Source organism: Poecilia mexicana, unplaced genomic scaffold, assembly GCF_051168715.1.
Source record: "Poecilia mexicana isolate PSO_F unplaced genomic scaffold, ASM5116871v1 scaffold_19, whole genome shotgun sequence".
Classification (NCBI taxonomy): Eukaryota; Metazoa; Chordata; class Actinopteri; order Cyprinodontiformes; family Poeciliidae; genus Poecilia; species Poecilia mexicana.
In genome coordinates, this window is record NW_028263388.1 from 5,493,842 (window position 1) to 5,521,012 (window position 27,171).

The 27,171-nt window shown below is 41.3% G+C and overlaps 2 protein-coding genes across 2 annotated transcripts; one reads left to right on the forward strand and one right to left on the reverse strand.

The window, feature by feature from the left end:
• The first annotated feature begins 138 nt into the window (after positions 1–138).
• On the forward strand, positions 139–8,451 carry zdhhc16b (zDHHC palmitoyltransferase 16b). Its single transcript, XM_014997978.2, has 10 exons — positions 139–292; positions 3,782–4,069; positions 4,153–4,347; positions 4,707–4,795; positions 4,876–4,904; positions 5,013–5,146; positions 6,649–6,734; positions 6,834–6,957; positions 7,092–7,162; positions 7,865–8,451. Exons 2-10 carry the CDS (start codon positions 3,818–3,820, stop codon positions 7,965–7,967), a joined length of 1,083 nt encoding a protein of 360 aa, XP_014853464.2. The 5' UTR covers positions 139–292; positions 3,782–3,817; the 3' UTR covers positions 7,968–8,451.
• Positions 8,452–8,495: 44 nt separating this feature from the next.
• Positions 8,496–25,968, reverse strand: mms19 (MMS19 homolog, cytosolic iron-sulfur assembly component). Its single transcript, XM_014997962.2, has 31 exons — positions 25,845–25,968; positions 25,065–25,113; positions 24,516–24,616; positions 24,327–24,412; positions 24,119–24,193; positions 23,113–23,182; positions 22,213–22,341; positions 22,062–22,123; positions 20,648–20,734; positions 20,506–20,580; positions 20,345–20,422; positions 19,618–19,756; positions 18,710–18,864; positions 18,546–18,624; positions 17,360–17,485; positions 17,189–17,270; positions 17,010–17,107; positions 16,204–16,347; positions 15,960–16,115; positions 15,784–15,880; positions 15,043–15,145; positions 14,076–14,159; positions 13,823–13,949; positions 13,640–13,746; positions 12,975–13,031; positions 12,709–12,895; positions 12,393–12,475; positions 12,150–12,314; positions 11,948–12,007; positions 11,207–11,307; positions 8,496–10,734 (listed from the first exon to the last, which is right to left on the reverse strand). Exons 1-31 carry the CDS (start codon positions 25,930–25,932, stop codon positions 10,704–10,706), a joined length of 3,081 nt encoding a protein of 1,026 aa, XP_014853448.2. The 5' UTR covers positions 25,933–25,968; the 3' UTR covers positions 8,496–10,703.
• Positions 25,969–27,171: the final 1,203 nt, after the last annotated feature.

The window sequence follows — 27,171 nt, forward strand, 5'->3', positions numbered from 1 at the left end:
CCGATTAATCTCAAATTTGTGTATCTAACTATTTTATAATGCAGCTGTTGGTAGTGTTTAGTTTAAAAATTAACTCAAGATTTATCTAATTTTATGTCTCCTCCTTAACACAAGGAAGTTCTACATTTTTATACGTTAGTGAGACATCTGCTTAAAAGACGAACTTCGTCAATCTCACCGCTTTGTACTGTTGGTTTTTCTGTAGTCAGTGAGATTCTTGTAGGTCACTTGTTTAGTGAAACCATGACTTGACAGCAGTTTCATCTCTTGCCTACGTAGTTCTTCTGAGCAGGTAAGCTCCTCCGTTGCTAATCTATGTCTTTGAAAGTTTATTATCGTTATCGTTAACTCAACACTTAACAAAGGTGGGGTATCAAGATGCTAGAGGTTAGCTAGTCTGCTAATGTAATACAACTGTAACTAATTGGAGGAATGCCCGTGGTTAATGAGGTTATACAAGTCAGGAGGTAAAATGACCTTAACTTGGGTTTTCTGTGGCGGTTTCTGGCTTCATACAGCGTTAGACTGCTCAGACACAATTTTGACCCTAACATTAGCTTTATGAATGTGTTATTCTCTTTATGGTGCTACAAAGCGTGATATTGGTCTAAGGTTGTGACTTTGAAGGGTAATACACTGTGTAAATATTGACAGAAATGCATTAGCATGACGATAAACAATAGAAAATACATATTTTCTATGTTTCTATAAATTTACCAAAACGAGAAAAAAAAATCACAGGGTGTCCAGTCAGTTGGATTGCGTTTAATTTAAACTAGAAAATAATGACACAAATAACATTAAACAGTTTAATTTCACATTCAACATTTTGGTTTTGATAACTTCAGAGTCACATCCCAAACAAATTCCCCAAATCTAATGATGGAAAAAAAAGGTGAAAGAAAACAAATGACCAAATAGAATAAAAATATTTCGGGACATCCCCAGAAATTGTAGCCCTGGACTACTGCCCCTCTAAAGTCTGGCCTAGTTAGAGCTCTGATGGTTAATGTCTTTGTGTGGTGCTATTAATGTTGAGTTCTCCACATTGTGTATTTACATTTCTCATCACAACTGTTTAGCAAACACGCAAATCTAAAATAAATATGCGTAACTACGCAAATAAATGACTGAGAAATAATTTATTTATACCTATAATATAATATATGTCCAATTAGTTTTGTGGATTAAAACATTTCAGAAGCATTGCCGTTACCATAGCAGCAGAGATACATCTATGACTGTTCTGCTAGTAGAAGTCCAGATTAGGTGGCAAAAAGAGCCAAAATGAGTAAGAGGCTGTTGGTGTCACTTTCGAGAAAAAAAGTCAAATATTATCTGCAAATGAATCCCTGTGTGTAAAAAGAAATATTTGAAGAAATGATAAACATTTGGAGGAGAAGAGAAAGCAAGTCCCAACTCGTGAGCAGTGAAAACTCTGCAGCTTCTGCTTGGGGGGAGGGAGAAAAAAAAATCAGGTTTCTTTACAGTGTGGATCATGAAATTTGAGGACTGAAAATGGCATCCTCCATTAGAGGACGGAGTAAAGCTTATTACGGTGAAACACAGTGAGGTGCTGGTCCGCCTCCCATCTCAGAGCAGATTGGGGACATCGGTTACCATAGAGATTCTGCTCCGACATGATTCTGTCCCTTCTTCCTGTCAGGTTCACTACATGAATAATCTGACTTTTTAACACCTTTTTTTTTCTTCCCAGTCAGCTGAAATCCCATCTGTGCAGACCTGTCGCTCTGTATGTCCTCATGTTTATCTCTCACTTGTTTATGTCGAAAACTGTTCCATCATCATCCATCTCTAAAGGGGAAAGACCTGGTGGTCACTGAAAAGAGTGGTACCCTTCGACCTCACTTGACCTCATGTTTTCATGCACTTCCATCGTTTTTAATTGTCTGAACCGACCAAATAGCCTGACTTTACTCTCTTCCTGTTGGCGTCCATCACTACTGTACCTTCCATAACTTTGTTTTCACATTTCGACACGTTAGAACCACAGACTTTAGTGGATTTTATTGGGATTTTATGTGAGGGAGCAACACAAAGTGGCAAATATTTGTGAAGCGGAAGGAGAAGCACACGTGAGTTGACTCATTGTGCTGAATACAAACACACACAAGACTTTTCAGATATTGAATTGTAAAACACTCTGTTGTTCTCCCACATCAGTTGTCTACTGCTTGGTGTTGATATATTGCACAAAACACGCAAGAGTTTTTGGCTGTCACACAACAAACTGTGTGTGAATTTAACGGGCCATTGCATTCCTACGCAATTCCTCTCGATTCTCATCTCCCTGCAGCGTTCTGTGTGGAATTTCTCCCATTGAGTTCGATTTCTCTGGTTGAGTTTCAACCAGGCCAGTTAGCGAACAGAAGGCAGCTGTTTTAGAATTGTAGTCTGCCTATGTAAGGCTATAGTATGTGGTTCAAATGAATGTTTTCACATCTGATAGTCCGGTAGACTCTGTTTAATTGGGAACCAAAATGGCAGCACTTCATTTTCAGTTGGTGAGATTCTCTTTCACACTGTACTGTATCAAACATCCCAAACCTTTTGAAAAACCTGTTCCCTCCCCTCATGCCTATAGTGGTGCTGCACCAAGAACTGCTCAAGGAAATGATTCATAAACCTCTGAAGTAGACACTGAATACAACTTCCTTCTTCACGAAGTACAAGCAAAAATGGAGTGGCGTCAGATTTTAGGTTGTAAGATTTCTCTTTTGTTGTTGGCTAAAAACCATGAGCCATTTCGCCCTCTTGCACCAGACACACAGGTTTGTTTTGGTTATATTTACCCAGAATCCCTTGCCTTGCTTTTGGAATAGTCTCTGGTCCATTTGCCTTGGCATTGGCATTTGAACTGCTCCAGAGTTCACATCAACCAAACTGAGATCTAGGTTTGTAGGCGGACCAGAACTTCCCACCCCAAACTGACTGGACTTTCTTGGCAAATGTATTAGAGTTGGATTCAATCGGACTAAACAGGGCTGGTGCAAAGGGGCTGTAAAGATGTCATAGCTGTACCACCCACGCAGTTTTACGACCCACAGCATTTCCATAAGCTCCATCGAGCTGAAACTGTTCAAACATCACTGCCAAATGTTTGCGATTGTGTAAAATCAGATCCAATTGTTTCAAACTTCAAAGGAGTTAAGTCCTCTGGGAAGCAATCATTTTCCAATAAGTCCAGAACCGCTGCAGTGTAGAACAAGAGGCTGGTTCTTCCCAGGCTGTTAGTACTTTTAGGAGGCTCTGTCTCGGTGCCAGTTGTAATTTTGTAAGCACCATCAGAGGGCACAGTACTCAGCTTGATGAAATGTCGCCTCAGGATCATGTAGCCACTTTATGTCCTTCCGGACCCTTTCATCGTCTTGCATTCCCCCCCCCCCCCTCTCATACCCTCCTTACAGGGTTACCACTCTGCTTCTCCCCTCCTAATTTCTTGGACCTTTTAATCGATGCGGATCTGGCCCGGTCCTGAATTATTCAAAGGAGACGTTGGTTTCTGGGGCCTGACAGGTGTCCCTCAGCACTTGATCACTTCGTTTTCCATTAGCTGTGAGTGAAAGGCGCCATTAGATTCTCTAGGAAACTGTCCTCCCTCACCGACCGCCAGTCTTCCTGTTGGACGTCCGCTCTCTACCTGAGGAAGACGATGGAGAACTCGGTGGCCGTCTGGCTCCAGTACGATGAGCTCCTGTTTTACGCGGCCTGCGTTTCTCACTGCTGGTCCATGTGTCTGTGCGCATGCGTGTGCTTGCAGGGCAGAGTGTTCCGGAGGCGAGTGGCCGGCGGTGGCATGCGTCTGGGCAGCAGCTGGAGGTGGCAGCTCTCCCGGGCCATGCGGCTGGCGCTGCGCTTGCGCCGGCTTTGCCGCCCGCAGGAAGGAGGAGGTTGGGTCGGGGTCAGGTTGTCGGCGGCGTGGAGGTACGGCAAGCTGCTGCTTCGCTCCCTTTACTACAACAGCCTCACCAACTCGGACACGCTGCTGGACTGCGCGTTCGAGCCAGTCTATTGGATCGTGGACAACTTCACCCGGTGGTTTGGAGTGGTGAGCTCTCTGTTCCAACCGACTGGCCCTGACTCTGCTCTGGTTTCTCTTCAGCGTCTCTCTTTCCCCCCGTACCCCTCCAGGTGTTTGTGTGCCTGGTGGTCCTGCTGACGTCCTCTGTGGTCATCATTGTCTACCTGTTTGTCTTACCAACCATCTTCTCCTCATACCCCGCTCACTGGATCGCCTGGCATCTCTGCTGCGGCCACTGGCTGCTGATCCTGGTGGTCTTCCACTACTACAAGGCCACCACCACCTCCCCCGGACACCCACCCAAGGTACTACATCCACCATAAAGTACCGTACCTCGCAAAGGTATTCAGTAGTCATTCGAAAAGTAATGACACTTTTAATGCAAAGTTGATACTTTTAATGGACTTTTAATACAACTTTGCATTAAAAATGTCATTATTTACCAAATGACACTTCATAACAGATGGCAAACTTACATTATGATAACATTGCCAATATATTGCTTGAAAATATATTGCGACAAACAATATTCTTGTTTATCGCAGTAATTTGTGGGACAATTTATCGTCGGCTGTAATTAGTTACGGTGACATTCCTGGTCTTTCCGAGGTATCGCGGACCGTTATTGTCTCAGTAAAGTCTTTTCCTTGTCTGTGTGTTTCAGGACAAACGCGACGTTCCATCTGTTTCCATCTGTAAGAAATGCATCACCCCCAAACCACCAAGGACACATCACTGCAGCATCTGCAGCCTGTAAGCTGTTCTCTCTCCTCCCGGGCGCCGAGCCGGTTAGCCCGTATTTATGTCACAGAGCTGTTTCTGTTGTGTTCCAGGTGCGTCCTGAAGATGGACCACCACTGTCGTATCCTTTCAGCCTGTAGAACATGTGAAACGGCTCCACATGAAAACGATGGGAGCGCTCCGGCCTCTCTGAACCTGCTGTAAATGTTTGACCTGAACACCTTCCCAGCCTGGCTGAACAACTGTGTCGGCCACCTGAACCATCGATACTTCTTCTCCTTCTGCCTCTACATGACCCTGGGCTGCGTCTACTGCAGCATCAGCAGCAGGAACCTGTTTATGGATGCCTACAGCGCTATAGAGGTGAGTGAGTTCTGTTAGGCTTCAGAGCGCTTTACCTCCATTTACTGACCTGAATCCAGAGATCCACTTAGTTTGATCTCCAGAGCCTTTTTTGGCCATTTAGGATCAACAAAATATGACTGATGACTGTATTCAAACTTAAGGGGCAGTATTGTGTGTTGTCCAGCCACATAGTGCCATTTTATAGCACAATCACACAACTATGTTACCTTAAATTGTTGTAAAAAGGTTACATATATCAAATATGACATAAGAAATTTGACATTGTAAGTTAGTTCCTTGAAATTGGGCTGCTGTCTCTTTAAAACTCCTGCTCTTTCTGAAACTCTGCCTATGGGAAGTCATCACAACATGGCTCCTCTATTAACCCTTTAACAACTTTTTTTTTTTTTTACCAACATTGAACTGAGAAATATCTCCTGTGATGAGATGGGTAAGGGTTAGCCACCAGGTTAAGCACCAGGTGTTTGCTGATTGTTTCTGGCTAGTCTGAAGGAGCTGAGTGGGGGAGTGGCAGGGTAGAGCTGCTCTGAGAGGTGGAAGCTCTAAAGCTTGGAATCTGCAGCTCAGAGGAGGAGCTTCGTCTTTGAAGGCGGAGCTAGGTCCACCCAGGCGTTTTGCACAGTTGAATGGTTGCCATGGGGATTAAAGGATTGCTCAAACATGCATGAGAGAATCAGCAGGTCAGGCTGTTTAAAAGATCATAAAACTGCAGTCAATGCAACCTTTGTCCTCATTTTTTTTAAAGCTTGATACTTTAAAATCTAAACATAAATTTACAGTCATGATTCTTCAATGAAATAACTCAACGTTTCGTTTATGGGCTTTGTGGCTCTAGACAAACGTTTCAGGGAACTGAAGGCTCTGGATAGTAAACGTTGATGACCTCTGCCCCGAGGTGTGGCCTAGGAGCTTTAATGAGATGTTTGTAGTGACAGCATCTGTGAGGTGGAAGTCAGAAGGCAGAATCTGATCTCAGATGGAGGGCAAAGATAGAAACAGGACACCTGGAAATGATCCTGTTCTCAAATCTACGTCTGATTAAGGATCTGAAAAGCTGAGAAGTAAACAACCCAGGCCATGTGATTAAGGTCTGGAAGATATGCAGCGCTGCACAACAAAAAGCCTAATCATTTGTTTATGATCATTTACAGAGATGTCAAAATGTTGTTCATCTTTTCTTAATCAGGTTTTTGCGAACAAAATAATACTTTTTCACTCTTTTTATTTGTCTTTACTGTACCTTATCTTACAGTACCTTCACTGCCCCTTCATAAAGTTCTAAATCTAGAACTTTATGAAGTTCTAGATCTAGCAGCAGTGTCCAAACTAGCTAATTTAAATAACTCATGCGCCACAAAATTTATTTACAGTGGAAAAATTAGTTGGTTTTTTTCTTCATTTTTTTTTAGTTTTATCTGCCATAATAAACTGCACTGCATTTTTATGAAATCTATAAATCCTTAAAGATCCGGTCTGAAGTACTTCCTGTCTGTTTCTAGACTTCCTTTCAGACTCCGCCTCCAGACCTGAGCCCCAGAGAGAGCGTTGGCCATAAGTGCATCATCTTCCTCTGGGTCCTGACCAGGTGAGCCGGTGCTCTGCACAGAACCTGGACCACTCCCTGCAGCTAGTTGGCAGTTTCGTAACGGCTCTCCTGTTCCGCTCTGACCCGTTGGTTCTGCAGTTCGGTGGCAGTGGCGCTGGGCGGACTGACCCTGTGGCACGCCAAGCTGATCAGCAGAGGAGAGACCAGCGTGGAGCGCCACATCAACTGCAAGGAGGCCAGACGGCTGCAGAGCAATGGCAAGGTACCACCGGCCAGGAATTGAATTGAATATTCATTTGTTCTTCAAAAAACTTTTTTTTCCCCTTTGATTGCTTCAAGACATGAAAACAAAACAATGGCTGCTGTTGTTCTAACAGTTCCTCTTCTCCCTGTCAGGTGTTCAGAAACCCGTACCATCATGGCCGTCTGAACAACTGGAAGTTGTTCTTTGGAGTGGAAACAAGGAGGTGAGACCAGGAGCCACAAAACATCTTCATATGTTGGTTTAATAATTCTGAACTCATCAATGGAAACACCTGGAGAAGGTGAGGAACAAGAGAGGGAAGGAAGAAAGTCAGGGATAAAGGGAGAAGGATCCAGGAAGGTAGGAAGGACTGCAGAGACAGAGGAAGAGAGAAGGTAGGAAGAGAGGAGTCAAGAAAGTTATGGATCGAGGAAGGAAATAAAGAAAGAAAGTGATCAAAAAAGAAAGGTAAGAATTGAAGGAAGGAGGAAGAGAAGAAAAAGTTAGGGTTTGAGGAAGGAATAAATCCAAGTAAGACTCAAGGTTTTGGTTTTAACTTAAGAGTCTAACTCTGGCTGTATCTGTTTCAATATAAAGAGCAATTTAATTAATAACTTGTGATTTATTTTCAAAACGTCAAACTGAACAGTAAATTCCATCCATAATTTTAGGCCTTTATGGATGAAGAAGGATTTATATTGGTTCATAACTTTTAAAAAGTGCCAAAATGCTTTTAGTCCAATCAGAAATAAACGCAAATCAAATTCCCAACACAGCTGATTGTCTGACGGCTGCCCGGCTTCTAAAACCTTCATCATATTTAGCAGTTCCTGCTCCTTTCTAATAAACTGATACTGTTTTCTTGCTGTTATCTGAATATTTCTGAGTCATCTCTGTTGAAACGATGAGACTTTTTCCCCCTCAGTCACTGGCTGACCCGGGTCCTGCTGCCCTCCAGCCACCCGCCCAGCGGGGACGGCCTCATGTGGGACCGGCCCTCCACCAGCAGCGACCCCATGGCCATCTGATCTCTCTGCTCCCCTCACATCGGACAGCGGAAGAGGAGCTGTGCTCTGATGCATTCTGGGAACTGAACACGACTCAACTTGAAATGTTTTGGTTGCTGCAGATCCAAGTGTTGAGTCATTTTGATGATTTTTAATATTTGTTTACAACTTTCCATGTTACGTTTAGAGGAGAGAGGGGGGAGGAGGGGTTACATTCAGCACTACTGACTTGATGTGTCCTGGTGCCAAAGAAAGGAAAACATGAACTCTCTTTCCTTCCAGCTTTTTTTATCAAGTCTTTTTTTGCTTTGGTTTTGTAAATGGGGCAGTTTCTATTAGCAAATGAGGCACTGTGAAATATTTCCATTAAGACATTTTTATTTCAATTTTCTATTTGAATGTTTGTGACAAGAGATTCTGATGTAATCAATAACCAATAGGAGCTGTGCTCCACTTCTTGTTTTTTTTTTTTTTAATAAAACAAGTTTTGTTATTTTCTGCTATCGATTGTCTCCATGTTTGGATGATAAATAAAAGACAGACATGCGGTCAATTTACAAAGAAAAGTTTTAATAAAACAAAGTTAGACATTAGTCATTGTCTACAGTGCTTCGCAGAAGTATTCACAAACTAACCCTCTCGTCTCGCCGTCTTGAGAGACGGAGTCAATCGGACCCCACAAAAAAAAAAAAAAAAACGCAGAAGAGCAACAACACTGAGGACAATATGAAGCTAAATTATTAACAATGGAAATTCGATGTAGCTGTTCAGATCGAAGCTGATCCATGTTATTGAGGCTAACCCTTCACATGACGCAACTGAGACGCTGAGTGGGCGGGGCTAATGCCCACGCCACTGTAACAATGAAATACTTTATGTAATCAAAAAAAGTCCAGCATAGTCAACATTTTTCATATCCAACAATGTTCCTAACGTGGCAGTCTTAGTAACTTAAGGTTTTACACGACAAAACGGAAAATGGCCCAGCCAAAGTCCACATTGAAGGGTTCTAGACGATATTTACCAGAGGGCCAGGGCGGGGAGCCAGAACAAATACATATCTGAAAAGTCTTGACTGTTTTGCTCAAATGCAAAACAGTCTGCATTCAATGTGAATTCAATGGACATTTTTCACAAAAACGGTCAAAAACATTGAGTTTAAGTGATTGCTAACTCACACCTGCAGATGGCTCTATTTCTTCTGCTGCACTGCTGCATTAGCCTTACTCATGACGCTGCTTTTCATGAGCTTTACACATGGAAGCAGCAATAGTCCATGATTGAAATGGTAAGTAACAAAAAGACTGATTTACTATCATACATAGGCACCAATATCATGAAATTCATTGTAAATTAGCACCAAAAACAAGTCATTTTGACCACAAAAAAAAGAAAAAAAAAATTATGAAAACCTGGCAAAACCAATAAGCTCTTGAACTGCAGGTTTCAGACCCCTGATGCTGTTTCAAAGTGGCAGAAATACATTTATAATTTTTAATTTATTAAAAAGGAAAAACTGAAGAGAAAAAAATAAAACTGGTCAAAGGAAACAATTAGTTACAGTCTCTATGTCAGCACATATCACCATAAGAAAATTAATCAGTATAATATCTTCAGTACAAAGTCCAGATCCAGTGCTGCCGGGGAACTGAGCCCACCTACCCCCCCATCTAGAACCGGCCATGTAAATGAGAATCTGTGGTAAGAGTACAGTAAAGCAAGCTAAAGCTAACTTGACTGTTGAGAAAGTTGAAAACTTCATTTCTTTTGATTTCAAAATAATGCAATAATTTTTTGTTGCTCTAACAAAAAAACAAAAAAAAATCATTAAAGTCTGACTAAGGAGAAAAAATTGTGGAAAAGTCCGACGGGTGTGAACACTTTTGCGAGGCACCGTTTCCTTGGCAGAACTTTTTGAGGTCCAAACATTCTCACCGACTCGACGGCAACCATCACACAACAACCACATTTAAATATCGACAGAAAACAAGGCAAACCAATAACACTTCCAGCGTGAGTCCACACAAAACGCTTAAGAAGTAAAACAATCTCCATTTACGTGTCAGAAGATTCATACGGAATGCGTTCAAACGTCCTAAACATTCAGAGCAACGGCGCAGGCTGTCAGTGTGAGGTCCGGAGCTGCACAGGGCTTAAATAAAGTTCAACTCTGAAGCTTTTCAGCCGACATGAGCTGAAAATACCGAAAAGAAGGAATCTACGGATCACTGAAACTCGAACTGCTTTATTGCTTTTTAGTTAATAAAATAATAATAATAGTAATAAAAAGGTTTGTATTAACAACCGGCCATGTTTAACAGAGATGCACTGAACAAATTGTCTTCAGCTTCATGACATTTCTTCCAAAATAGAAAAAAACAAAAAAACAAAACAAAAACAACGAATGCTGTGTTGTCTGGTTCTCTGCTTAAGATATGATTTATAAAATTCAGTCGGCAGCGTCTGTAACCTGCTGCACGGCTCCTGGTGAAGCCTCCAGTCAGGGCTTCAGACACAATCACAGATCCATGAAACGCTTCACCAGGTTGTGTGTCTGTGTGTGTGTGTGTGTGTGTGTGTGTGTGTGTGTGTGTGTGTGTGTGTGTGTGTGTGTGTGTGTGTGTGTGTGTGTGTGTGTGTGTGTGTGTGTGTGTGTGCAGTCAGACTGCTGAAGCAAACACTTTTCTGAATGGAGGAGGAGAAGGGAGGCAGAGCGCTCTGCTACTTGGTCCTGGAGGTTTTACGGACAGACAGAGATCACCTTCCACCAGGGCTTCCTAACAGGAACCTGCAGGGAAACGTAACAAAATCAACGACTTGGACTGCAAAGATACGAAATATTATCATGAGTGTAGTGAAAATATTTTTAGTTCACTTAAATAAAAGACATTTAAAAGTGTCTTTTTAGTGAAATAAAAAAAAGCTTCTTTTAAATATGTTATTCTTGAATATAGATAACTGGATGATTTTTTTCACTTAAAAAAGGAAAAATGTCTCACTGTAAGTGAAAAAAATCCACCAGTGTTCCTCCATTACATTTTTGGTTTTCTTTTATCCATATTCAAAAATTATTGACTTAAATAAGTTCCTATAGTTGCTGAAAAGTTACTTAAGTTAGTTTTGTTTTGTTAGATTTGGGGTTTTTGCAGTGGGAACGCAAAATCAAGATGAATTCAGTTACAAACTGATGAAACTTTCTGAGCAGGATGAGTCGATGGAAACAAATGAAGCTGGTTCAGATTGAAACAAGGTGACCTCACCACTCTGCTCTGGCCTGGACCGCCTCTCTCCTCACCAGCCGCTTCCTGTCGTCCAGGGGCGGAGCCAACGCTCGCAGAACTCGTGACCGGAACGGCAACACCTTCACACACACACACACACACACACACACACACACACACACACACACACACACACACACACACACACACACACACACACACACACACACACACGGTTTATAAGAGTAGGACGTACAGCTGACAACATGCTGCCTGCCAGTGTTTTGTGTCTGAATTAAAAAATTTTTTACACACTCAGATGATCATCTATCAGCCCTTTGTTTTATTTAAAAGTATAAATCCAAAAGTTCGTTGTGAAGAGCAGATATCTCTACTGAAGTCTGGATTTAAATACAAAAACTGTAAAAACTAAAGGATGGATGAGTTTGATAACAGGACTAGGAATAAAGTCACAAAGAAAAAAAAATGAAGTCAGAACAAAAGGAATAAACTGAGTAAGAAGAGAGGAATAAATAAGAAAAAAGGAATAAAACGAGAAAAACACATGAATGAAGTCAGAAAGGAAAAAATTAAACTAATGAAGAGAAAGTGGCCTCTCTTTCAGAGTTAAGATCTATGATTGCCTCACTATTCCCCAAAAAGACTAACATAATTTCCCTCCCCTGTTTTATGATCTAAATGAATCTACATAACAATATAAAGTCAAAATATAATGAATCTGTTGGTCTTAAACAGGAACAGGTCCACAGCGTTTGTTACCTCGTGAGCCGGGAAACAGGAGAGAGCGAGAACACATCGTATGGAGGCCACGCGGATTTTCTGGGAAGGAAAGAAACAAAACATAAAATAAATAAACAAATGAAAACACTTCAGTCATTTGTTGATGTAATCCTCATATTTTAGTAAAGCAAACAGCATCACTCTCCTTCTGATGCTGTCAGGACAGGAAGCAGAGCCTCACCATGGCTGGACTGCCGATGAGGGCCAGCAGCCGGCTGACCAGCGCTTCCAGCTGCTGGATCAGGACCTGCGGGGGGTTTATGAGGACGGGCTGCAGGCAGGACAGAGTGGACAGCTGGACGCCCTCGTCGGGACACGTCAAGGCCTCCAGCAGCAGAGACAGGAGCTGGACAAAAACATGTCACACCGATTGGTACGCCAGATAACTGGTCTGTTTTCCAGAGAGGAAACGTGTGGCCCTTACAGCTGGCAGCTCAGACACCTGGACCTGCTTCGGCAGCTTGTTGACGATGTTGGACAGAGCCTTCAGGTAGTTGGCCTTCTTTTCTGTTAGGCAGCAAAAAGACCAGAGAGGAAACCAAAAAAAAACACATTCCAGTTAAAACAACAACAACATACGGTCACAAGTTTACATACACAAGCAGGATTACACACAACGTTCATAATTTAAAGGGGCAGTACTACGTTTTCCAGCCTCATAGTGCCATCTTAGTATCTCGGTCTTGTTTTCAAGTTGTGTGTTGCAACCAACAAGAGCAATGTGTTTAAGTGTCTTTAACCTTGTGGTGTAGCGTTGAAGCCCTCCACCAACTTGGCAGAATTCTCACTGAAGAAGCGCTGCCGATACATGATGCGGACGTCGGCGTGACAACCGCGGTTCAGGACGTCGGCCGAGTCGCTCATCAGTAGCGAGAAGCTGTCAGCAGCCATTGGGCCGAGGAGAGCGTCGTCGAGCAGAGAGAAGAGCTGCACAGAGCGGGTCAGGTTCCTCAGAACTTAGAACTTTAGTTTTTAACTCATAGCTCACATCTCACAGTGGTCTCACCTTGTCGGTTAGCGCTGAGAATAAAGGGTGGTATCGTAGCAGCAGAGCCTTGGCAACCTGAACATGATTTCAGTAGAAAAACAGCAGTGTGATCTTTATGCAGGGTTTCTGAAAGGCTTCACCAGATCAAGGCCAAAGGTGAAGACGAATCCTGTCCAGTCAACTGCAAAAAACTAGCTAGCTTTTTTTGCATCTTTTTTGCGAATGTCGTCCAGACAATTGCTGATAAATTTATTTATTTAAATAGTAGACGCTAGCTAACCATCTTTATTTGCAAAGATGACTAGCAAAAAAAAGTAGCAAAAAGCTACTTAGTTGCCCATTTGAGACATGAATAAATCTGAATTCAATAAATGCAAAACACTAGCCAGCTAGCCAACAAGCATCAACACCTTGTTAAGAGCAGCCTTAATGCAGGGATGATGTCTGTGTGCTACTCAAACTTTTGCCTGATGCAAAAGTCCAGCAAGAGAAAACCTACATAGCCATAATGCAATTTACGTCCTGTGACTGACATATTTAAGGCCGACTTACATTTTCTTTAATAAATTTAAGATGTTCAAAGGTCTTAATTTTAGATGTTTGAGTTTAAGGCTTTTTAAGGAAAGTGTGAATAGTCTGAGATAGAAATTCAAAATGAAAGGTTGCAGCTGAGCGATTCTCACCCAGATCAGAAGTGTGAAGGCCTGAGTGCGCAGAGGGGAGGAGGGTCGGTCCAGCTCACCGCTCACTCGCTTTATCACGCCCTGAATTAAACTGTCAAGAGAAGGCCCTGCAGACAGAACATCATCATCAACAACATCATCACAGGCTAATTGTTTCAGACAAAACCTGATGCTCAGACGCACCCTGAGGTTTCTTGTTGACCAGGCCGGCGAAGCACTTGGCAGCCGATGTGTAGGAGAGTGGGTGTCTGCAGCTGCAGCTCAGCTCCTCCAGCTCCAACAGCAGCCGCTCCTCCTGGGGTAGCGCCACCTGCAGGGCACACGCAGCACTTTCAGCTTCACAAGGGTTGTTTTTTTTTGTTTTTTTTGGTTTTTTTGTTTTGTTTTGGGTTTTTTTTTAGTAAAAATCAGAAACAAAGTTTGGGTTGAGACTCACACTGTGAGGTAACGAACACACACAGGCCATGAGCAGACACACCAACTGGGTCTGACGCCAGGATGAATCCTCCTCCTGCTGCTGCTGCAAGGGGAAAATAATAATACACACTTCAAACATAATGCAAAGAGTAAAAATAAAAAACTCCAATGTTTCCAGTCAGGTAGAGAGATGATAAAGTATTCTTATGGCTTGCTACAGTAAGAAATCTAAACTTATTTTAAAGGAATTTAATGCTAAAAACCAACGCAACGCAGCGCAACAGTATAAAGAAACATAAAATTAACTTAACAAAAATGTGTTATAAATTATGCTGTTTTTACTCAGATAACACAAAATACACCTGATTACACTTACTAAATGACTTAATTAGTAAATTTAGTCACCTAATTTAGAATGCCTACATTCTGATTTAAACTGAACATACCATCCTTATGATTAAACAAGGTGGTGGCAGAGTCATGCTGTGGGAATGGCGTGTTTTGGTCCATATTGATTTTTTAAAAAGTGCAACTAGCTTGATTGTTTTCTTCAAATGCTGCATGCTGAGTGGAGTGTTTTGTTTTTTAATGGAAAATAATGTTCCATTTATTGAAGATATTTAAAAAAAAGTCATTTTAAATAGTTGTATGGTGAAAAAGTCGACTAGTTAGTGCAGCCCCTAGATCATCCCATCCATACAGGCTCCCGTCTAGACATTTGAAATGTAAAACTGTTCCCACAAGTTTCCACAATTCAAATTAGCATAGTTTCAATACTGATTAAAAGTTTCACTTTAAGTCATGTTGCTTTTCTATTTATTGTGTGTCTATGTCAAGTTTCCTGTTTGGCAAGAATGCTGACACACTTCGCTGTAACCAAATCTACTCGGAGGTATAAACAAAGTTCACCAACTGGCTGCTGTGAACTCAGTGAGTGGCAGCATCGTGCTTTGGGAAACAGTTTTATTTGTCTGAAACACTTTTACCTGGAGCAGCTGGACGCGCGGTGGGAAGGAGTTGTCGGGCAGAAATGAGACGTCACCGTCCAGGAAGAGCGACACAGCCCTGGAGGCCGTCTGTTCTGCAAACCTGGTGACACGGAAACACCCCGACAGGAAACCACATGAAAACCCACCGACATCAGAACAGAGGCATCAAACTGATCAGCAGTAAAATAAATTTAAAGAGGCAGCATTTTGCATTTTCTAGGCACATAGTGGCATTTTGTAACACTATCAAGTAACTGCTTTAACTTCAGTTGTTATAAAAATACTGTATATATTTATATGACTTAAAAGAAAATTGAATTTGTAATTTAATGCCATAAAATTGGGCCTCTGTATCTTTAAGAAGCTCCTGCTCTTTCTGAAACTCTGCCTTCAAGAAGTCATCACATGGTTCTTCTACACACATGTTTTTACCACCAGGTGTTTGCTAATTGCTGCTGGCTAGTCTGAAGGAGCTGAATGGATGCTTCAGTAGGAAAAGCTCAGAAGCTTAGTAACTGCAGGAGGCGGGGCTAGGTCCACCCAGGCATCTTGCACAGCTGAATGGTTGCCATGGAAAGGATTTCTCACAGATTCATGAAAAAATCAAAGCAACACTCCAGGTATGTTTTGATTAGAGAGTAACATTATCAGATGATATAAAGCTCAAAAAAGTGAGTTTTACATAAAACTGCCCCTTTAAGTCACAGGTTTCAGATTTTTCTAAATGAAGACGCTAACGTTTGCAGGCGGGAGCAGGCGGTGCTGATAACAGGAACCATGGCAGAAAGGACCTCCTCCTCCACCAGCGGACTATGACGATCCGATGACCCGTCGCCTGTAAAACACACTAATTATTTCTGTTTCATCACGACGCCTCCGAGTTTTCTGAGCGTCGATGAAACTCCGCCCCTCACTTTGCAGCGCAGCTTGGAGCGCCAGAGACAGCAGCCGAGGGACAATGACGTCATGAAAGCATCGGCTCGTGTCCTCGCCATCCTGGACCCGCTCCGCTATCCTCTGCAGGCTCAGGCAGGCGCGCACCACCTCGTCCACGGAGAAACGATCGGGATCTGGATAAAAAAAAAAGAAAAGAAACGACGTTGTCAGCGTTTAAATCGCTTCCCAGCTCCAGAAAAGAGTCGGTGGAAGGAGGATCACCTGCGTGTGCCGAGCAGAGGACGTCCAGGAGGACGGGCGCGCTCTCCATGACGACGCTGGCCCGGACGGACACCGCGGCTAGCGCGGACAGGCATCGCTGACGCACTGCATGATGGGAACGCAGCTCGGACGACTCTCTTCGGTCTAAATTTAAAACGAAAAAGAATTTGTTCTAAACGCAAAACTATCAGAATTCAAACAGAATATTTCCATCTGGGGCTGCAAATGACTATTATTTTCCCTCTAAAATTAATAAAGTATAGTCATTAAATTGACAATCAAATAACAAATAAAAGTCTGAACATTCTGCAGATTTTTTTATTCAAGCACTTGAGGCTTTTTAAATGCGGTCTTAGAAAAACATTTAAAAAATACAAATAAAACATTTAAATTCCTTTCTTAATAAGAACATAAATATTTTATTGCCTAAAATTTAACAAGGTAGCAATACATTAGTAAATGATTGATCATTTGTAGCAATGGATGCATCTGCAGCTAAAAAACGTGAAAACCTCATCCCTGGCTGCTTGGTTTTATGTCAATGCCGTGTAAAGATGATCTGTTGGCTATTATTTGAATTAACTGATTAATAATTGGATAACAAAAGGTGCCTAATGGGAGACTTTATGTGAAATGTATATATTTTTTATACTGTTTTGGCTTAATTACTGCCCAAAGTGTGTTGTTCTTTCACCAAATGTATTTTTTTAGTCTGTCTAATCCAGTTAATTTCTAAATTAGTTGACAATTATTTCAGTAATCAATTAATCCAATTAATCGTTTCAGTCCTCCTTCCATCTGCTCACCAGAAAACATCTCCTTCTTCAGCGTTGGGATCAGTTTGGTGACGAAGGCAGCAGGGTGCTGCTCGGCCAAGGCTCCGGCGCACTCCACCACAGCCACACTGACCGCACAGAGGAAACAGAACCATTAGAAACTGGACTCAGGATTCACGAAAGTGAGAGGCAGAGCAACAGGAGCCGACCTGACTCTCTCATCCTCATCCGTCAGCAGCAGCCTGGTCAGGTGGTCCACGGCGAGCTCAATGTCAGAGTCCTGCAGCAGACCTGGGGGGAGACGAGCGTTTCAGCGCCTCTAGACGTTCCTGACCTGACCGGATCAACGGGGGCAGAGTGGGGTTTGGTGCGCTGCTCACCTGGTTGTTGGGCCAGAGAGGTGAGCACTGAGGCGGCCGTGATCTGCAGACTGGAGTTACTTTCAGATAGAGCTGAGAACACCAAGCTGCACAGGGAGTCTTTATATGCAGAAAACAAGCTCTCATCTGGAGAGACAGAGAGCAGAGGGTCATCAGACTGTAAATCTGTGTACAGCTACACAGATTTACAGCATCTGTGTAGCTGTAGTTTTCAATAGCCAGAGAATGAAAAAAGAAAATTGAGATAACAAACATAAATTTGCAACATGGAAACATGGCAAGTTTGAAAAACTCTCATTTTTGGATAAAAAAAAGTTTGGGCGCTAGGATGAGGTGGTTTTTTTTTGGCCGTATTAATATTGGTTTATTTCACAAAACTGCAATCAAAACACTTTTTATCGCGTCACAATGTCAACAACCGGATGTTGCCGCTGCCACAAACCACAAAGAAGACGACAGGAAGTGGTCGGAGGATCATATTTTTTACCGACTTATCACATGAACAAATTTAATCATGCATTTATTGCATAAACTGCATTTATTTAAGAGAAACGCCACAATTGCAAAATAGTGTTTTTTCAACATTAGCAGAATATCAACTTAGTTTTGCGCACATTTGTAATGAAAATGCAGTTAGAGACTCATCTCTCACACAGTGTGACATCTCCTCTGCTCCTAATGTAAATTATTAATGACCACCGATGACAGAAAGGCAGCAAATAAATATTAGCCCTTGTGTTCCTATGTCTTCTTTTATTGCAGTTCTTAAAGGGAACTCAGAATCTGATTAAATCTGTATCAGCGCCTCTTATCGTTTTAGACGTCAGAGATTAGAAATGGGTGGCCTGTAAAACAAAAAATGTCTAAAAGAAAGAAAAAAAAACTACTCAACTAAGCTTGTGTATCTGCAGTGAAAGCAGAAATTAAAGTGAGATTGTGAAAGCATGGCAGGAAAACGCTGCTTTCTGTTCTACTATCATGTTAGCCAAACTCTACTTTGACTTAACGAGCTGAAAAACTTTTTGAAACTTGTGACATTTTGAATAAAATAGGACCCCTACCTATTGAACATGGGGTTATCTTGGGGTCACCAAGCCTCCAAAACATATTAAGTATTTTTGGACAAATCTTCTCCAAAGTTACCAAAAAAGTTGAACTACAGCAGTAAGGGAAACTCTTTCCTCACCATGATCTACAGACAGACATGAAGCAGTTGACTGGATGAATCGTTGTGCCACCTCCAGCAGCGTCCGCCTGTGGGAACACTGCAGAGAAACACCTGGATTAACATGATGTCACCATGACAACAAAACCTTCATTTCACTTTTATAGAAAAAGAAAAAAACTAACCTGCGTTCTGCTGTTATACTGCTCCACTAGAGGGGGCACGACAGCACTTGTAATGCTGTGGGCCGCCCTGAAGGAGGCGCTGCAAGCGGCCTGGAGTAGCTTAGTGCTGGGCCACACCAGCTTCAAGTCGGGCTCAAACAGATGGTGCTTGCAGTCTGAAAAATAAAATAAATAAATAAATAAAAAAAAAACTTTTTTCAAATCAAAAACAGACACGACGCCTCGCAGAAGTATTCACACCCCTTAAAACTGTCAACATTTTGTCATATGACCACCATAACCTTGAACATAATTCACCAATTGATTTTCTACCAGTTTTGCTCTTTGTTTAGCTCCATCCTTCCTTACATCAAATCCAACCAACTTCCCCAAAGCATAATGCTGCCACCACCGTGTTTCGCTGTGGGAATCCTGGAAATGGGTTTTTCTTATGGCTGAACAATAAATCAATAACAATATTTATTGCAATGAGACACGCGATCAATATTGACAAAATCATTTTCAGTAATTTCACTGAACTCTGATCCAGAACCACACAGCATTCTGGGATGTAAACAGAGGAAAGACTTTAGCCACTCAACCTCTAAAGGCTAGCTAAGCTAAACTGGTAGCAGCAACTAACTCTTTAGTTACCTAGCAACAACCTGCTGGGTAACTTGCACAGCAGCAGTTTCTAACGCTACCAGTTTGGCAGTATTTCAGATACTTAAAACAAAAAACAATAATTATAGATAAACTGATAATAAGAATAAACAGCAATGTTTGCAATGTTGCATATCTTAAAAAAGCCTTCCTTTTCTTCATATCTATAACTCACCGGCCTCCCTAACGACCTTTTATTTATGCTTTCTGCCAGTCATGCTTTTTATTTTAACCCTTTAGATCTTCATTGTGAATATGTAGCTCACCTCTGAGCACCAGATCCAGGAAGGAGCTTAGGGAGTCTTCAGAGTCAGAGTTGAGAACAGAGCGAGACAGACAGGAAGTGAGTGCGGTGACGGCAGCGAGGGCTGCTGCCTCGATTTTCTCGCTGGATGTCTGAAACACCTGCAGCAAGGCAACCAGAGATTATGGTAAAAAAAAAACAAAAAAAAAAGCACACACATGCATTAGGTTGAGCTGATGGAAAACATAAAGTTAAAACTCAGCCCAAAAAATGGATTACATCCTAAAGCTGAAGTGAAACACAACTTAACACAGCAAAAAATACAAAATCTTACCAAATACTTTTGGTTTGGTTTCTAGCGTAAATATCTTATCATACTTGAAATAAAACAAACTAACTTTCAAGTAACTTTTCAGAAAGTTAATGGAGCTTGTTTTATGTCAACAATTCCTTAAAATCGATAAAAAAGTGTTAGTTCCATTGGCAGATTTTTGCTTTTTTAACATGGGAAAATTGTCCTGCTATCAATGAAATAATCTGCCAGTGGAACTAAAACTTTTTCATCAGTTTTAAGGAATTATTGACATAAAACTAGCTCTTATATCTTGCTGAAAAGCTACTTGAAAGTTAGTTTTGTCTTATTTCAAGTATAACACTCCAGAAACCAGCATAAAAATACTTGGTAAGATTTAGTGTTTTTGCAGTGAAGAAGAAAGAGTTGAAAAGAAAAGGGTGTGTTTGCAGCGAACCTCTCTGCGCAGCGAGCTCCACAGTCCCTCCAGGAACTCAGCCAGGTCTCTGTGCTCATACTGTCCCACGCTGGCAGCCTGAAACACAGCAGGAACAACACGCCGGTTAAATTGTCCCGTTAAATTCCGTCTGACTGGGACGCGACTGAAGCGTTTCTCACCAGGGTCTGCAGCGAGTCCAGCTTGGCGCTCTGGACGTCTGAGTCCAGCTTCTCGATGATGAGCGGCAACAGGAACTGGAAGACAGAAACCAGTTCAGGCTCCGCAATAGATTTCAGTGTGCGTGGGGTAACGGCGTTGTACCTCTGCAAACTTGGGGGTCCCGGTGAGGACGGCCCTCAGCGCCTGGATCAGTTCCTCTTTGGTGATGCCGTGGGGGTCGTTGGGTGGCTGGACATGGTGACGGGCAGGGGGGAAGAGACATGATGAGACTACAGAAGCTAACTGATAAGGCCACATTCTAGAAATGACAGAAACTACTACTGCACTCCAACCAAACTATGTTCGATTGTGTCGTAGTGTTTATATGTGCCAACTCAGCCTGCTACGATAACTAATGTTGCTGGATGATAAATTGTCTCAGCAGTTATTGTGACAAACGATAATGTTGTTCTTTTAAGACCATTTTCAAGCAATATAAATGCTTGAAAATGTATATTTTCAAGCATTTAAAAATATAATGGCATATTATTATTATGCCATAATAATCCATTCTTGGATTATTATGGCATAATAATCCAAGAATGCATTCACAAAGATAAATACATTTTAATTCTAACTAATTTAAATACCGGAACTGGAAGATAGTGTAAATATCAAAAATAAATAAACAAAACAATCAAAACTAAAAGCTAAATGGATGCAGAAATACATATAAACTAAACTGTCCATCAAAAAAGACACCAGCTGAGACAAATTAACCTGCAAAGTTTCATGAAGAAACTTGAAACTTCAGCTCAAGTTTCTTCATTAATCCAGTTTTTGGTAGGAAAAAAGGAGAGATGAGAAAAACAATCATGCAAATGATCAAGTTCGTTTTAACTCAGCATATGACCAATTTAATTATTGATTTTTGAGACAATTTTGCTGTCAACTCCCATCTCCCACATTGACAGAAGACGAAAGCTGCAACACTAAATACAAAAAAAGAACATGAACTTGGAAATCAACAAATGACTGACGACCTTCAACAATCACACAGTCTCTGGATTAGGGGTGCACCGATTGTGGTTTTCTGGAAGAGCCTGATTTTTAAAAAGTCTGAGCCACTGATTCCTGTTTTGGCCAATGCTGATCATTTTTTGTCTGAAAAGTCGCTTTATTTAGTGACTGATTGCGACAAAAAAATAATATATGCTATAATTCCCAGTCATTGTAAACAAATGACTGGAATGGCACTCTGATGTGTAATTCCTCCATCTGTTGATATCTTAATAAAACACTCAAGGGCTAATAGGCAGCTAATTTAGAATTAGGAATAAATAAAATCTATAAACCAAATCTGACAAAAAAATGGCATCTAAACATTTAATAAGAAATAAGTGTCAAACACAGTGACGCATTACAAACCTCTCCCAGTCTTTATTTCATATCAAATTGGCCACTATGAACAGTTCTATCTCTGCTAATGTGCTGCAGCTGTTAATGTGTCAGTCTGTCACACTCCTGTTCTCTAACAGGCCACAGGTTCTAACTGGCTGCATAAACAGGAACTCACCGGGGAGAAATCTATGGGGAAGTAGCAGGACGTCACTTCGAACAGCTCCTCGGTGAATTTGCCTGAGACGGAAAATAATGGGAGCCATAACGGTCACATGACGGCTCAGAGAGAAACAACGGAGTCAAGTCTGGTCTCTGTCTGCTCTTACCCATGCTGTATCCCCGCAGAACGATGTTTCTGGCGATCTGGAAGGCCAATAGAAGGTTGCGGGGATCCCTCTCACCGTCCATCGATTGGACGAAACCAAAAACAAAATCTGCACCCAAACCCTTCAGTTCTGCGGAACATTGAAAGAGGTACAAACAGAAAAAAAACAACAACTCATAATTTGGAATGGACCCCCACCTTGAAGCACATTTACACGATGCCATCCTCAAAAATCGACATTTCTCTGAACGATTCCCTAATATTACACATTTTCTTTCAACACCTGCTAAATTATTGGCATATTAACAAAATAGGGCATCTTCAGAGACAGAATTTCTGGTAGCAGTCAGTCTTTCAACACATCTGTAGAAGCCTCTGACTGAAGACTGTTTCCGCGTGACGAGCTGCGATTCCATTGATCATAAAATTGCGCTGAATAGAATTATGAAAATAAATTTATTTGATAGAAACACTGAAATTTTGAAAAAACAGATTTTTCTATTAAAAGTTTTCACGCTAGCATGAGGTAATTTTTAGAAATTCGTGTATTTTGCAAAACTGCAAAAATACTGTCACTGTCATGACATGCTAACAGCAGAGCTGATGTTCCACAGCAACATATCCTGGATGACATCATCATCAGTTGTTGCAAATCAGCCTCTTGTCATTTCAACTCGTAAGAGCAGGTATTATTTGAGCTTTTGAGATGCTGAAACAATAGCTTGTTACCATAGCTACACGTCATACCAGCTGATGAAAAGTTAAACAATAAGAGTAAAACTCTTTCCTGCTGCGCAGCATCCAAAAGCAGAGGGAAGAATTGTTCAAACATGCATAAAAAAAAATGGATCATGGATTCCAAGGATCATCGAACAGCTCATTTAAAAACGTTTTCTCTTACCGTCTTCCCTGCTTTCCATGAGGTTGATGAGCATGTTGTAGACACACGCTCTCTCTGCAAGCATCAGAGACTGAGGGGACGACACAGACAGGTTGTAGAACAAGTCAGACGAGATTCATGTGAGCTCAAAAACATATTTCATTCAAGAGGAAGTGCCTCGAAGAGCAAAGCGAGAAGAACGCCACTTAGGCTAGAAAGAGTGTGGTCAGATATCGCACGAGTGAGATGGTTTGTGCAAATGAGGACAGCAGGCAGCATACAGCGGTTACAGTTTGTTGCTGTGGCTCAAAATGAAAGAGCAATGAAGAATAATTGTACTCATCCAGGGAAAATACAAAAAATTTGCTTTGGATGCAAAATTTGTACATCTGTTGCCATTAGCAATTAATCAACTTAATGCATAATGAAACAAAATGAGCAAGAAAAACTTTATTTACAGAGAAATCATAATGCATTTTTATAACAGTTTTGATGGTGTGTGGTTTTTATTTCCGTTTTATTTATTGTTTTTGCTTGTGTTTTTATTTTTTTGGATATTCAAAATGTATTTCATTCCAATGTTATTTACAAAATTAGCATTTATTGGTCTTTTAAAAGGCGAACATGCATTTAGTAATTGTAAACTGTAATAAGTCAATCCTGTTACAAAGATCTTTTGAGATAATGGAATAAATTACCTGAACATTTTCTTTTGAAAGAGAACTGAAGACTTATTTTTATTACATCTCACCTTTTAAACATCCAGGCTTATGTGTGAAATCGGTACAATGTGGTATACTACTAACTTTGTGATATTATATGTGAGAAGTTGAAATGGTCTCCTGTGTTGTATGAATATTTTTGTGTGTTATCAGTCAGACGTCAGGAAGATGAAATAAAATCTTCCTGAATAAACAATATACATGACTTGGAAATGGTCTCAAAACAACAATATTAAATCGTTTATTGCAATAACTTTTGGAACAATTTATCTACTCGTAAAATTGGTTACTGTGTCAGGTCTCACCTGTACGTGAACATCCTGAAACACAGACCTCAGCATCGACACAGCTGAACCAGGAGGCAGCTTCCTGGATTTAGTCTGGGGAGAAAATAAAATAAAATAAAATAAAAAACACACACAGACTCAGAGCAGTCGGTTACTCCTTTCACACTTTTGTCGTTTCATTTCTGATACGCTGCTGCTGCTGTCAACCCGCCCAGCAGAAACTCACCAGCGCCAGCAGCCCTCGTAACACCGGCGGCGTGATGACGTAGTGGTCCTTCAGGCGGTTTTCGTAGAAGGCCAGGAGCAGTTCGACTGTGGAGGAGGGAAACTCGTCACTTCGGCTAATAGCAAAATGGCCACCAAGTCTCATTCATTGTCCTACGTTAGCGGAGGGGTGAAGGCGGACAGCGTGTACCTTCTCTCTCTGTTAGTACCCCATGGTTGTCCTGGAGGACCTCAGAGAGCAGCTGGACCCCTCGGGCCCGAGTGTGAGGCTGGGAGCTGGTCAGGCTCTGCCTGCAGCAGCAACGGGAGAAATTCTGTTCATCTCAGAGCAATTCTAACTCACACAGTGCATGGTTGTTTTTTGACGCTTTTGTTGCTGTTAGAAAAATCTTTCCTGATCAACAAAATTAGGCTTAGTTTGACTTTTTTTTGTCAAAAAAGCCAAATTTTGTTGATCATGATAGATTTTTAAAAGCAATAAAAATGCAAAACATTCGGAGGGGTGAATAGTGTTTTTTTTTTTGGCACTGTAGCTCAAGTTCTGGTCAGATCAGCAGTATGTAAACATCTACCTGAAACTGAGGTAAAGTGAAAAGTTGCTATTACAGGTGTTGCAACTATATTCACATTTTTACTTCAGAAGTTTCTAAAATGTATGGAAATAAACACTGGTTGAATGATTCTAAACAAACAAACAAAAACAAGAGTGATTGTAGTTTCTGTTGAAGATGCTCCTCACCCAAGTGCCTCCACCAGCTGCAGGACAGTAAACTGTCCATCTTTGACACCTGAAGATACAAAAACAAGTTCAGTAATAACCGTACTGAGCTGTAAACTCCAAGCAAACATGCATGGTTAAAGAAACTAAGGGAAGAGGAGTTGGGACACTGGAAAAAGCCAACCAGCTTCAATGGCAGCAATGTGAGTGGCGCAGGTGGAGAACTAACTTTCTGGAGGAATATGTCGGATTAAAGTGATTTTTTATGTGGTTGTTTAAAGTCAGAATTGTAGGGGGCGGGTGGGAACATAATTAATTTCTATTATTAATTCTTGCCACTTATCCTCTTCCTCATAATGTTATCTATTATCAGCTACAGAAAACCCAGCAGCATCGGTGGGTTCAAAGGTAATTTCAGAGGGTTCATTGACAGAATGTTGCTTTTCTTTCCCAGGCGGACACAAACACACCAGCGGCAACGGTTAGCAGGGCAGGCAAAATGCGGTTAAACCACAACCGTCCAACGGCTCATTGTCAAGTGACAGCACAAAATAAAACTCCTTATGATGTGCTGCTTTATTGAACAATAATAGCATATAGCAGCTTCTAAGCGCAGTTGTTTTATATCACGCGGCTGCTGTATCACCACGCACACAGGATGTTGTGGTGCTAAGTTAGCTAGTTAACGTAGCATTGCCGTGTTGCGCATCCTTAGAGGGCAGCTCTGCAGCCTGCCTGCGTTTCTTTCACACTGACTCGTTTACTGTTAAATCAACCAAAGTACGAACAAGGCTCGCTTACCTGTCGCAGTATCCTTTGCCTTGCTGTCCTGAAGTCCTGAGACAAATTCCTCCACCAGAGACAGCAGCAAAGGACTTTCTGCAGCCATCGTGCCCGTCACTCCGCTGGGGATTGCGCATGCGCGAGAAGTTCAGCTCGATAAGAACAACTCACGTTTCATATCAAATTCCATCGAATAAAACAGATGACAGAACAAATAAACAGATACCTTTTAAGCTACTTGTTTATCTTTTAGAAAGAAACGTATTTATGAAATCTTAAAGGATGTTCAACATCTTTTGAAAGGAGTGATGCATTCACGTACTATCCGGATTCCAAACATGCTTAGTGGGAAAAGTATGGAAGCCCCTTTCTGCCATTGCGAGTAAAAAAAAAAAATTCCATAATTTATAACTTTATAGATTAAAATATTATTGGAAACTCGAAGTTCAGTTTATTTCAGGAACTTGATCACTAAGTGAAACACATTATTTTACACACAGGTGGTTTTCCACTTACACTTAATAATAGCATGCCATTTAAAATTAGAATATTACATCACACCAATTTTGTTACAGTAATGTGGTCTTAATGAAAATTATGTTTAATACCTGCCAAGAGGTTGTCAATTTTTAAAAGGTACTTTTCAGTACAAACGAAACTCGTTGGAACACTTGTTCTAATTTATTATATATGCAAGCGGAGCGTTATAGCAAAAGCCGTAATGCTCCATTTGTGAAAGGAAATCTATTTGGCTTCTCTTTGGCACTCAGGCAATAACTGAGTGCTACACTGCTGGACAGGTCACGTTAAAGAATAACAAAATAAAGAAAATAAATATCAGATTCTGTTTCTATGTGACAAATAAGTCAAAAATATGAAATTGTATCTGTTGGATGAAATGAAGTGGATTAGCAGTCCTGGGGAATATTGTCTCTGCTCCCTGAATATTAACATGTTAGCATGTCATGACAGTCATGCGACTGTTATACAGCAAAAGTCTTCAGTCAGAGGCTTCTTCATGGTCACTGCAAGACTGACTGCTACAGGAGATCCTTCCTAGCAGCATTCCCATCCACGACAACTCTGAAGAAACTTTAAAGATGATGTGGTATACCAACATTAAAATTCCTTTTGGGATAAAGTATTTTTCAATTGATTTGAGTAAGTCTTTGCCTCATTGAGCCCCCTGCTGGCCTGGGGCTCAAAGAGAACTGGAATTCACCCAGTGCATTCAAAATTTAAGGCTAATTTAATAATTTTGCTGATATTTCCTGAGCTAGTAAAAATAATTGTCAGAAGCTCAAAAACCAAATGACCTCCTCCCCAAACAAACTGAATTAAATTC